The sequence below is a fragment of the Phyllobates terribilis genome, unplaced genomic scaffold (genome assembly GCF_046119375.1).
Source record: "Phyllobates terribilis strain yellow unplaced genomic scaffold, ASM4611937v1 Scaffold_5__5_contigs__length_657084704, whole genome shotgun sequence".
Taxonomy (NCBI): Eukaryota; Metazoa; Chordata; class Amphibia; order Anura; family Dendrobatidae; genus Phyllobates; species Phyllobates terribilis.
Window position 1 is genome coordinate 47,392,449 of NW_027362765.1, and position 12,335 is coordinate 47,404,783.

Consider the following 12,335-nt stretch of genomic DNA (forward strand, 5'->3'; position numbering starts at 1 on the left):
ATTGCATAAGCTGATCACTGTATACTGATTTTTGATACTGTCACCTGTATCTTTGTGCACTTACCCTAGTTACCAACCTTCTGTTGAGTATCCCCCTTGCCTTTTTCTATTTTTACTACATTTTAACCAATAAATTTGCTATGTTAATTCTTTACACGTTGTTGTCATGTGTCGTCTATTGTTGGTTTTCATAAATAATTTTGTGGTTCACACAACGTTTTCATCGCTTTTTATTGTGCTTTTTGGGAGAAGTGCGGTGACCTAAACATGGTAATTCTGATATTTAGATTATATATTTCTTTATGGCATTAAATAATTGTATATGTTGATTGATCAAACTTTTTATAGACACGCAATACTGGATATGCTTTTTTATTTCTTTATTTTCAACTGAGGAAAAGGAGAGTGATTAAAATTGTTATATTTTTAATTTAAGTATGATCTAAAAATTTTTTTTTTGCTTTATCCTTTATTTTTAGCATTTTATTGCTTGATTGCTTGTTTTACATACTCTATGCCAGGTTTTGCAATATAAAGTTTCCCATCTGCAATCAGCTCCTTGCGACCAAAATACACAGGAGAAGGGAGCTATGGAAGCCAGGACCTACTCATTAATAGGATTAGTCTGTAATTGTGTCACATTTTTCATCAATATTATATTAGTATTTTGTTTGAAAGATGAATATATAACAGACAGGACACAGAGCTTCAAACTAATTTTAGCAGCCAGTGAATGAGAAGAAGCTGAAACATTTTTGCAGTTAGTGGTTACTACTCACCTGGGCGATTATCTGTAGGAATCTCCTCTTTACACCGCTCATCACCCCTCACATATGTCTCTGGAGTATTAATATGGGTCAGATCTTTACCCTGAAACAAATATTGTAAAAGTCACAGACAGATGGAGAAGTCACATCTATGATCAGCTCTAATCCTGCCATCTCCACCGTTCTCATTACTGAAGTATAAACCATATAATACTGGTGGATAATACAAGACTGAACACAAGACCTTCACAGCCGTCTACACATCATAGGGGAGATCTCATGACACCTTCTCTCCATCTACCTGATGATCCTGATGAACATTGGGATCTTCTTGTTTACAGTACTGTGGAAGAAGAGGACGGGGACATCTCTCTGGTGTTGTCCTCTTACTGGATAGAACTGGAGGAAACACATACATGGACTGAATTCATTCTTCACATACAGATAATTATAGACCGTGTGTATTTAGTCCTGTCTATTACCTGCTGATGTGAGGGGCTGAGGAACCTCCATCATGATGTCCTTGTACAGATATTTGTGTCCTTCTAAATACTCCCACTCCTCCATGGAGAAATAGACGGTGACATCCTGACACCTTATAGGAACCTGACACATACAATGATACCGTCATCACCCCGATCCCTTCATAGCGTTACTGTATAATGTCCCAGCATTCCCAGCAGTGTCACCTCTCCAGTCAGCAGCTCAATCATCTTGTAGGTGAGTTCTAGGATCTTCTGGTCATTGATGTCCTCATGTATCAGGGGGTGAGGCAGAGGCCCCATGATTAGGCTCAAGGGTCGTCCCCATCCCTCAGACACCGGGGCCTGACAGCGCTCACTAGAGGTCTTCTTCACTGTGTACACCTGGTTATGGAGAGACACACCGTAATAAATCTCACTACAGACATTTCCGGAGTCCTCACCTCTCCAGTTCTGTCCATCTGTTATTCCCATAGATAAGAATGATGTAATGTAACGTCATCAGAATCTCTCACCTCTCCAGTAAGCCGGAAGAGGATCTCTAGGGTGAGGTGTAATATCCTCTCCGTAATCTTGTCCCTTTTCCTAGCCATCCCTGACTCGTCAATCAGAAGATCTCGACTTAGAATCTGATATTGTAGAGACCTGAAAGGGAAGAAGATGTAAATTCATAAAGAATTCAGTGTAATAATACAATTATTCTATCTAAGGGCACACAGATGCCAGGGAAGGCATGGTTTAGACTTACCACTGCACTCCCCATTACATTGTGGAGGCCATTTTAGAAGCAGGAGGAGTAGAATGGAATGCTAATCTGGGGACAAAAGGCAGACATTGGAGAACAGACAGCACCAGGTTGGGTGTATTTTTTTTTTGCACACTTTGTTGTGATTATCCAATATTAAACCTGTACACATCACCTGAATATAGCAGCCTGTTAAAGACGCTAGGTTTTGGGACATGGAACTAACAAGCTTTTCTTGTTCCTTTTTATTTTTATAGAAAGTACCAGGAGTTCCAATTTTTTCAATCTTTTATAAAACAGACACATTTTACATTTTTTTAATTACTAATTTAATTGTCCAATTTATCAATGGTACACCCCACAACCATACTGCACACGTTTGCCATATTTTATTTCTTGGCATGAACCTATGACTACCTACTGTGCAATTTAGCTTTTTGGGTTACGTTGCCCTTTTGTTCAAAGCAGGATAACTTAAAAAAAAGATTACCAACTTTAAAAATATTACATGCACCTTTTAGCCAATGAGCAGCTGCTAATTAGCAGCTTACCTCTAACTTCTTTCGGACACTGTGTCACTTACCCCATGTGCAGGGCATTACAGTATCTTAGGTATCACTTGCAGCTAACTGTCACTATAAGAGTGGTCGTTACCATGGATACCTAAGCTACTGCAATGGCCTGCACATTGAGTAAGCGACATAGCTAATCAGGAGAACTATACTACATTTCTAATTGGAGGTATTTGATAATATTATTATTATTACACCTAATACATATTGGGAAAGGATATTGGAGATGGGAATACCCCTTAAACATAATACACTGCTCAAAAAAATAAAGGGAACACTCAAATAACACATCCTAGATCTGAATGAATGAAATATTCTCATTGAATACTTTGTTCTGTACAAAGTTGAATGTGCTGACAACAAAATCACACAAAAATCATCAATGGAAATCAAATTTATTAGCCAATGGAGGCATGGATTTGGACTCACCCTAAAATTAAAGTGGAAAAACACACTACAGGCTGATCCAACTTTGATGTAATGTCCTTAAAACAAGTCAAAATGAGGCTCAGTATTGTGTGTGGCCTCCACGTGCCTGTATGACCTCCCTACAATGCCTGGGCATACTCCTGATGAGGTTGTGGATGGTCTCCTGTGGGATCTCCTCCCAGACCTGGACTAAAGCATCCGCCAACTCCTGGACAGTCTGTGGTGCAATGTGACGTTGGTGTGCTCAATCGGAATCAGGTCTGGGGAACGGGCGGGCCAGTCCATAGCTTCAATGCCTTCATCTTGCAGGAACTGCTGACACACTCCAGCCACATGAGGTCTGGCATTGTCCTGCATTAGGAGGAATCCAGGGCCAACCGCACCAGCATATGGTCTCACAAGGGGTCTGAGGATCTCATCTCGGTACCTAATGGCAGTCAGGCTACCTCTGGCGAGCACATGGAGGGCTATGTGGCCCTCCAAAGAAATGCCACCCCACACCATTACTGACCCACTTCCAAACCGGTCATGCTGAAGGATGTTGCAGGCAGCAGATCGCTCTCCATGGCGTCTCCAGACTCTGTCACATGTGCTCAGTGTGAACCTGCTTTCATCTGTGAAGAGCACAGGGCTCCAGTGGCGACTTTGCCAATCCTGGTGTTCTGTGGTAAATGCCAAGCATCCTGCATGGTGTTGGGCTGTGAGCACAACCCCCATCTGTGGACATCGGGCCCTCATACCACCCTCATGGAGTCGGTTTGTAACCGTTTGTGCAGACACATGCACATTTGTGGCCTGCTTGAGGTCATTTTGCAGGGCTCTGGCAGTGCTCCTCCTGTTCCTCTTTGCACAAAGGCGGGGGTAGCGGTCCTGCTGCTGTGTTGTTGCCCTCCTACGGCCCCCTCCACGTCTCCTGGTGTACTGGCCTGTCTCCTGGTAGCGCCTCCAGCTTCTGGACACTACGCTGACAGACACAGCAGACCTTCTTGCCACAGCTCGCATTGATGTGCCATCCTGGATGAGCTGCACTACCTGAGCATCTTCTGTGGGTTGTAGAGTCGGTCTCATGCTACCACGAGTGTGAAAGCACAACCAACATTCAAAAGTGACCAAAACATCAGCCAGAAAGCATTGGTACCGAGATGTGGTCTGTGGTCCCCACCTGCAGAACCACTCCTTTATTGAGGGTGTCTTGATAATTGCCAATAATTTCCATCTATTGTCTATTCCATTTGCACAACAGCATGTGAAATTGATTGTGTAACGGGTCTGGGAGGCGGAACCTCTGGGCTACAATACAAGGGGGCGGTCCTTGTAAGGGAGCGGGTGGCGACCAGGCAGGTAGTCACAGGAGGTGACCAGGACAGTCTCTGGGTGTACGGGCAGGAGGACACGGCAAGTGATCGGGGCAGTCTCTGGATAAAGGGTAGGTACGACCTGTGATGGCTGAACCTCCAGGTAGGCTAGCGAGGCAGATGGAGAATGTGTGCTCCCAGGTGAGCAAGCGAGAGTCTCTGGAATAGCAGGTGGTCACAGCACGTGACGGCGGAGCCTCCAGGTAGGCAAGCAGGCAGGTAACGGAGAAGCGCTCCCAGGTGAGCGGGCAAGAGTCTCAGGAATAGCTGGTGGTCACAGCACGTGACAGCGGAGCCTCCGGGCAGGCAAGCAGGCAGGTAGCGGAGAAGCGCTCCCAGGTGAGCGGGCAAGAGTCTGGAGTAGCTGGTGGTCACAGCACGTGACAGCGGAGCCTCCGGGCAGGTAAGCAGGCAGGTAGCGGAGAAGCGCTCCCAGGTGAGCGGGCAAGAGTCTGGAGTAGCTGGTGGTCACAGCACGTGACAGCGGAGCCTCCGGGCAGGCAAGCAGGCAGGTAACGGAGAAGCGCTCCCAGGTGAGCGGGCAAGAGTCTGGAGTAGCTGGTGGTCACAGCACGTGACAGCGGAGCCTCCGGGCAGGCAAGCAGGCAGGTAGCGGAGAAGCGCTCCCAGGTGAGCGGGCAAGAGTCTGGAGTAGCTGGTGGTCACAGCACGTGACAGCGGAGCCTCCGGGCTGGCAAGCAGGCAGGTAACGGAGAAGCGCTCCCAGGTGAGCGGGCAAGCTGGTCCATAGACAGACTGACCGGAGTTGTAAGGCAGACCGTCGGACCTCAGGCAAGCAGGCAGGTAGCTGAGGTGCGCTCCCAGGTGAGCGGGCAGGCTGGTCCTTAGACAGACTGACAGGAGTAGTAAGGCAGACCGTCGGACCTCAGACTAGCAGACAGGTAGCAAGTAATCAGGCAGGAATCTGACAGGTAACTGGCAGGTAACTGGCAACGGGACCTGAGGGCTGAAGCACAGGTGAGACACAGGTGCAAACAACATTGCTCGGGCACCTCCATTTTGGAGGAGGTGCCTTATATATGATGAAGTCCTCCGGCCATTGGCCGGGGACTCCTTAGGACGGCGCGCGCGGCCCCTTTAAGAGGAGGGGAGCGCGCGCGCGCGCGCCCTAAGCACAGGGTCCGGGAAGGAGCGCGCGCTGAGAGCAGAGCGGGAGGAGGACGCCGGGAAGGAGCGCGCGCTGACAGCAGAGCGGGAGAGGGACGCCGGGCACGGGGCAGAGCGGTGAGGGGAGCAGCGTCCCTGCCTAGCAGAGGGCAGGGACGCCGGCACTACAGTACCCCCCCCTTTAGGCCCCCCCTTTTTTAGGCCAGACAGAAATTTAGCTAGGATGAGAGGGGCATGGATGTTCTCCCGGGGCTCCCACGTTCTCTCCTCAGGACCAAACCCCTTCCAATCTACCAGAAAAAAGGTCTTTCCTCTTACCCTTTTGGTGGCAAGAATGTTCTGTACCTCAAACTCGTCCTCAGCAGAAACCGGAGCAGGAGGCGTACCTGTAGACTTGGAAAAAGAGTTAAGTACCACAGGTTTGAGGAGAGATACATGGAAGGAGTTAGGGATCCGTAAGTTGGCCGGGAGTTTCAATTTATAGGCCACCGGGTTGATCTGACTGGTGACCTCCAGAGGTCCGATGAACCGAGGCCCTAACTTGTAAGAGGGTATCTTGAGTCGAACATATTTAGATGAGAGCCAGACCTTATCTCCTGGACGAAATTGAGGAGGATCCAGGCGTTTTTTGTCAGCGTGTCTTTTCATCCGCTCGGACGACTGAAGGAGTGCTGATCGGGTACTCTCCCAAATGGAGGAAAATTTGCTAACGAGAGATTCCGCAGCCAGGTTGTCCACCGAGGTGGAGACAGGAAAAGGAATCCGAGGATGCTGACCAAAGACTACAAAAAACGGGGATTTGGAGGAGGATTCGCTCTCGTGATTATTGTAAGAGAACTCGGCCCATGGTAGGAGATCCACCCAGTCAGAATGGTGGGCATTAACGAAGTGCCGGAGGTAACTGGTCAGGTTCTGATTGATCCGCTCCACTTGACCATTGGACTGTGGGTGGTAAGCGGAAGAGAAGTCCAGGGTGACGTCTAGTAGTTTACAAGTGGCTCTCCAGAAGCGTGAGGTGAACTGTACCCCACGATCCGACACGATGTGGAGGGGCAGGCCATGAAGACGGAAGATGTGACGAATAAAGTCTCTAGCTAGCTCGGGTGCAGACGGGAGGCCTGGCAGGGGAACGAAATGAGCCATCTTGGAGAAGCGGTCAGCGACCACCCAAATGACCGTACAACCGGCAGAGAGTGGGAGGTCAGTTATGAAGTCCATTGCAATATGCTGCCAGGGGGCAGCAGGTACTGGGAGCGGAAGGAGGCGACCGGCTGGCAGATGTCTCGGAACCTTGTTGCGGGCGCAGGACACACAGGCAGAAACAAAGTCTATTACATCCTTGTGCAGGGTAGGCCACCAGTAGTGCCGGGAAATAAGCTGGAGGGTCTTCTTCTGACCAGCGTGGCCAGCCAGTTTAGACGAGTGACCCCAGTGAAGGATCTTCTCCCGATCAGGTACTGATACGAACGTCTTTCCGGGAGGGAGACGATTTAGACTCACGGGAGCCACCTGCATTACTCTGGCGGGATCGATGATGTGTTTCGGATCTTCCTCGAGATCAGATACCAGAAAGGATCGAGACAAGGCGTCCGCCTTGACGTTTTTGTCAGCCGGGCGAAAATGAAGGACAAAATCAAAACGAGCAAAAAACAAGGACCACCGGGCTTGGCGCGGGTTAAGTCTCTGGGCATGCTGGAGGTAAGCCAAGTTCTTGTGGTCAGTGTAAATTATTACAGGGTGAAGAGCCCCCTCAAGCAGGTAACGCCACTCCTCCAATGCCAGTTTGATGGCCAATAACTCTCGATCTCCTATGGAATAATTGCGCTCAGAGGAGGAGAAGAGTTTAGAGAAGAAGCCGCAAGTTACCATCCTCCCGGAAGAAGATTTTTGAGTAAGTACCGCTCCAGCTCCAGAGGAGGAGGCGTCCACTTCCAGGAAGAACTGCTTGTTGCCGTCCGGGCGATGCAGCACCGGGGCGGAAGAGAAGGCCTGTTTTAAGGAAAGAAAGGCTTCTTCTGCTTCGGGCGGCCACTCTTTGGGATTAGTACCCTTACGGGTGAGCGCGGAAATTGGGGCAGTCCGGGAAGAGAAGTGTGGTATGAAGAGGCGGTAGTAGTTGGCGAAGCCCAGGAACCGCTGAATGGCATTCAACCCCTCCGGTCGGGGCCATTTCTCGATGGCAGACAGTTTCTCTGGATCCATTCGTAGGCCGGTCTGAGAAATAATATAGCCCAAAAACGGAAGCGAGGTCTGCTCAAAGAGGCACTTCTCGTATTTAGCGAAGAGGTGATTCTGCCTGAGCCTGAGCAGGACCTGACGAACGTCCCTCCGGTGAGTCTGGAGATCCGGAGAGAAGACCAAGATGTCGTCCAGGTACACCACTACGCAGGAGTAGAGAAGGTCCCGGAAGATGTCATTGACCAACTCTTGAAAGACGGCAGGAGCGTTACAGAGACCAAAGGGCATTACCAGGTATTCATAGTGGCCGTCCCGGGTGTTGAATGCCGTCTTCCATTCATCCCCTTGACGGATACGAACCAGGTTGTACGCCCCACGGAGGTCTAGTTTGGTGAAGATTCTAGCCCCCCTCAGACGATCAAATAATTCTGGAATGAGCGGAAGGGGGTACTTATTCTTCACCGTGATCTGGTTTAGGCCTCTATAGTCTATACAGGGACGGAGAGAGCCGTCCTTCTTTTTGACGAAAAAGAAGCCTGCTCCCGCCGGGGAGGTAGATTTCCGGATGAATCCCCTGGCCAGATTCTCCTCAATATATTCGGACATCGACCGGGTCTCAGCAGCGGATAAAGGATAAATACGCCCACGGGGAGGAGTAGTACCGGGTAACAGGTCGATGGGACAGTCGTATGGTCTATGAGGGGGTAATGTCTCTGCCTCCTTTTTATTAAAGACATCAGCATAAGACCAATAAGGAATTGGAAGTCCAGGTAGATTAGCTGGGGTAGGAGAGGGACGGACGGGATGGACGGGAACCAGGCAGGTCTTATGACAGTCTTGTCCCCAGCGAATGACTTCTCCGGTTTGCCAGTCAAGCACGGGTGCATGTTTCTGGAGCCAAGGCAGACCTAGCAAGAGGGCGTGAGAGAGTCCAGGCAGAACATGAAAGGAGATACTTTCAGAATGCAGCATTCCCACCTGCAGAGTAATGGATTCGGTGATGAGTTGGATGGGGCGTGGTAAGAGCCCCCCATCCACGGCAGCCACAGACAAGGGTACAGCCAGAGGTTTGGTGGGGATGCGGTATTTCTCTACCAGGGACTGTGAAATAAGATTCCCGGCTGCTCCAGAGTCCAGTTGGGCTAGTTCGAAATAACGGTTCTCCCCGTAGACGATTGAAACTGACAACAGCAGGGATGGAGAGGATTTATTCTTGTCTAGGTGGACCTCTCTGAGCGAACCTAGACACAGGCGTTTCCCGACCTCTCCGGGCAGGCACGGATCCGGTGCTCCACAGTAGAAGCAGGTCCCCTCGGCACGGCGTAAGTCCTGACGGGTCTTGACCATCTTGGTCTGGTCGACCTGCATAGGCTCAGGAGGGTGTACCTGGTTAGAGACAGAAGGAGTGACGGGTTTCTGAAAAGTGGGAGCTAGACGTGGTAACCTCCTCTCACGGGTGACCTCTCTGGCACGCTCCTGGAACCGTAGGTCAATCCGGGTGGCAAGAGTTATTAAGTCATCGAGAGTGGTAGGAATGTCCCGACCGGCTAGTACATCTTTAATACGGCCGGACAGACCCTCCCAGAAGACGGAAACCAGAGCGTCGTTATCCCAGGCCAGCTCCGAGGCAAGGGTACGGAACCGTATGGCATATTGGCCCACGGTGAGACTCTCCTGAACGGAGGCGTAGCAACGATGATGCAGATGAGGTCTTCCGTCCGGGTTCGTCGAAGACTTTCCGGAAAGCCGTGAGAAAAGCAGGCAAGTTGGACACCAGGGGGTCTCCTCTCTCCCATAGAGGATTTAGCCAGGCCAGGGCATCCCCGGTGAGATGGGACATGATGAAGGCAATTTTGGCCCGGTCGGAGTTAAACTGGTGGGACAAAAGTTCAAAGTGCAGGGTGCACTGATTTAAGAAGCCCCGAGCCTGGACGGAGTCGCCTCCGAAGCGAGGAGGTGCAGAAAGCCGGGGTCCGGGGTAGGATACCATGGTATTAGTGGGCAGCGGAGCTGCCGGATTGCAAGATATGGCACTGGCGGAGGTTGTTGGTGGATCAGACAGAGTGTTCAGGCGAGTATTGACATTCCGCAGGTGACCCAGGATGGACTCCTGTTGGGACCTCTGACGGGACAGTTCAAGACAGAGGTCCGAGAGCGAGGGAGCTTGGGTGCCACCGGGTTCCATGGCCCGAGCAAACTAACGGGTCTGGGAGGCGGAACCTCTGGGCTACAATACAAGGGGGCGGTCCTTGTAAGGGAGCGGGTGGCGACCAGGCAGGTAGTCACAGGAGGTGACCAGGACAGTCTCTGGGTGTACGGGCAGGAGGACACGGCAAGTGATCGGGGCAGTCTCTGGATAAAGGGTAGGTACGACCTGTGATGGCTGAACCTCCAGGTAGGCTAGCGAGGCAGATGGAGAATGTGTGCTCCCAGGTGAGCAAGCGAGAGTCTCTGGAATAGCAGGTGGTCACAGCACGTGACGGCGGAGCCTCCAGGTAGGCAAGCAGGCAGGTAACGGAGAAGCGCTCCCAGGTGAGCGGGCAAGAGTCTCAGGAATAGCTGGTGGTCACAGCACGTGACAGCGGAGCCTCCGGGCAGGCAAGCAGGCAGGTAGCGGAGAAGCGCTCCCAGGTGAGCGGGCAAGAGTCTGGAGTAGCTGGTGGTCACAGCACGTGACAGCGGAGCCTCCGGGCAGGTAAGCAGGCAGGTAGCGGAGAAGCGCTCCCAGGTGAGCGGGCAAGAGTCTGGAGTAGCTGGTGGTCACAGCACGTGACAGCGGAGCCTCCGGGCTGGCAAGCAGGCAGGTAACGGAGAAGCGCTCCCAGGTGAGCGGGCAAGAGTCTGGAGTAGCTGGTGGTCACAGCACGTGACAGCGGAGCCTCCGGGCAGGCAAGCAGGCAGGTAGCGGAGAAGCGCTCCCAGGTGAGCGGGCAAGAGTCTGGAGTAGCTGGTGGTCACAGCACGTGACAGCGGAGCCTCCGGGCTGGCAAGCAGGCAGGTAACGGAGAAGCACTCCCAGGTGAGCGGGCAAGCTGGTCCATAGACAGACTGACCGGAGTTGTAAGGCAGACCGTCGGACCTCAGGCAAGCAGGCAGGTAGCTGAGGTGCGCTCCCAGGTGAGCGGGCAGGCTGGTCCTTAGACAGACTGACAGGAGTAGTAAGGCAGACCGTCGGACCTCAGACTAGCAGACAGGTAGCAAGTAATCAGGCAGGAATCTGACAGGTAACTGGCAGGTAACTGGCAACGGGACCTGAGGGCTGAAGCACAGGTGAGACACAGGTGCAAACAACATTGCTCGGGCACCTCCATTTTGGAGGAGGTGCCTTATATATGATGAAGTCCTCCGGCCATTGGCCGGGGACTCCTTAGGACGGCGCGTGCGGCCCCTTTAAGAGGAGGGGAGCGCGCGCGCGCGCGCCCTAAGCACAGGGGCCGGGAAGGAGCGCGCGCTGAGAGCAGAGCGGGAGGAGGACGCCGGGAAGGAGCGCGCGCTGACAGCAGAGCGGGAGAGGGACGCCGGGCACGGGGCAGAGCGGTGAGGGGAGCAGCGTCCCTGCCTAGCAGAGGGCAGGGACGCCGGCACTACAGATTGTCAATCAGTGTTGCTTCCTAAGTGGACAGTTTGATTTCACAGAAGTTTGATTTACTTGGAGTTATATTCTGTTGTTTAAGTGTTCCCTTTATTTTTTTGAGCAGTATATGTCTAGCTGAAATACCATCAGACTTTCAATTATAAATATGCCCTAGAGTGGCCTGCCCTGTATATATGAGCAGATCCAGCGTTATATTACTGTACATATACACATGGCAGAACTGGGGGAAGGGGGCACTATCTCCGGGAATGGAGGGGTTAATGCCCCCTGTATACATGAGCACATCCAGCGTTATATTACTGTACATATACACATGGCAGAACTGGGGGAAGGGGGCACTATCTCCGGGAATGGAGGGGTTAATGCCCCCTGTATACATGAGCACATCCAGCGTTATATTACTGTACATATACACATGGCAGAACTGGGGGAGGGGGGCACTATCTCCGGGAATGGAGGGGTTAATGCCCCCTGTATACATGAGCACATCCAGCGTTATATTACTGTACATATACACATGGCAGAACTGGGGGAAGGGGGGCACTATCTCCGGGAATGGAGGGGTTAATGCCCCCTGCGCCCAGTAATGGGGAATCTCCACATACCTCCACCTGCAGAGCCGCCACAACATATATGGCTGTTCTGTGCGCACAGGACCTGTGATGAGGTCACAGGAGGGGAGGAGTCAGGGGTCACATGATCCTCAGTGTATGCAGGACTCCGCTGTGCTGGTGTAATGTGAAGTCCTGCGTCTGTGTATTATGCATGATCTCCATTTTTTACAGTTGTTTTTAAAATTTAAGGTCGATTTTTTTAATTTTTGTTTCAATTTTTCTTTGTTTGGAGCTTATCGCAGAGTGCGATCGACTGTAACCCAACAAATTTCCATTATTCCTGGTGAGAAGGTGATGTAAATGGTAGCAGAAGTCCATTCTGCAGTGTAGTAATCATCAGAAATAATGTTTACGTAAATCAAAGAGACGAGAGGAGCCACAAGTGATCGAATACAGGACGGAGCACGTGTGAGCAGGTGAACTCTTACCTCCCATTCTGCACAACTTACAACAGTAAAAAAAAAACTGGA

General features: G+C 51.3%; 1 protein-coding gene across 1 annotated transcript in view; it reads right to left on the reverse strand.

Annotated features, from left to right (window-relative positions):
• The window catches only part of LOC141271938 (uncharacterized), a 67,780-nt gene extending 55,871 nt beyond the window's left edge, over window positions 1-11,909 (reverse strand). Inside the window, exons 1-6 of the mRNA XM_073682189.1 lie at window positions 11,857-11,909; window positions 1,765-1,894; window positions 1,457-1,633; window positions 1,250-1,373; window positions 1,069-1,166; window positions 780-870 (exon numbers count right to left, since the gene is read on the reverse strand). Coding sequence (XP_073538290.1) covers window positions 780-870; window positions 1,069-1,166; window positions 1,250-1,373; window positions 1,457-1,633; window positions 1,765-1,894; window positions 11,857-11,882 — 646 coding nt within the window. The 5' untranslated portion in view covers window positions 11,883-11,909. The remainder of the gene's footprint in view (window positions 1-779; window positions 871-1,068; window positions 1,167-1,249; window positions 1,374-1,456; window positions 1,634-1,764; window positions 1,895-11,856) is intronic.
• Between the last annotated feature and the right edge of the window lie 426 nt (window positions 11,910-12,335).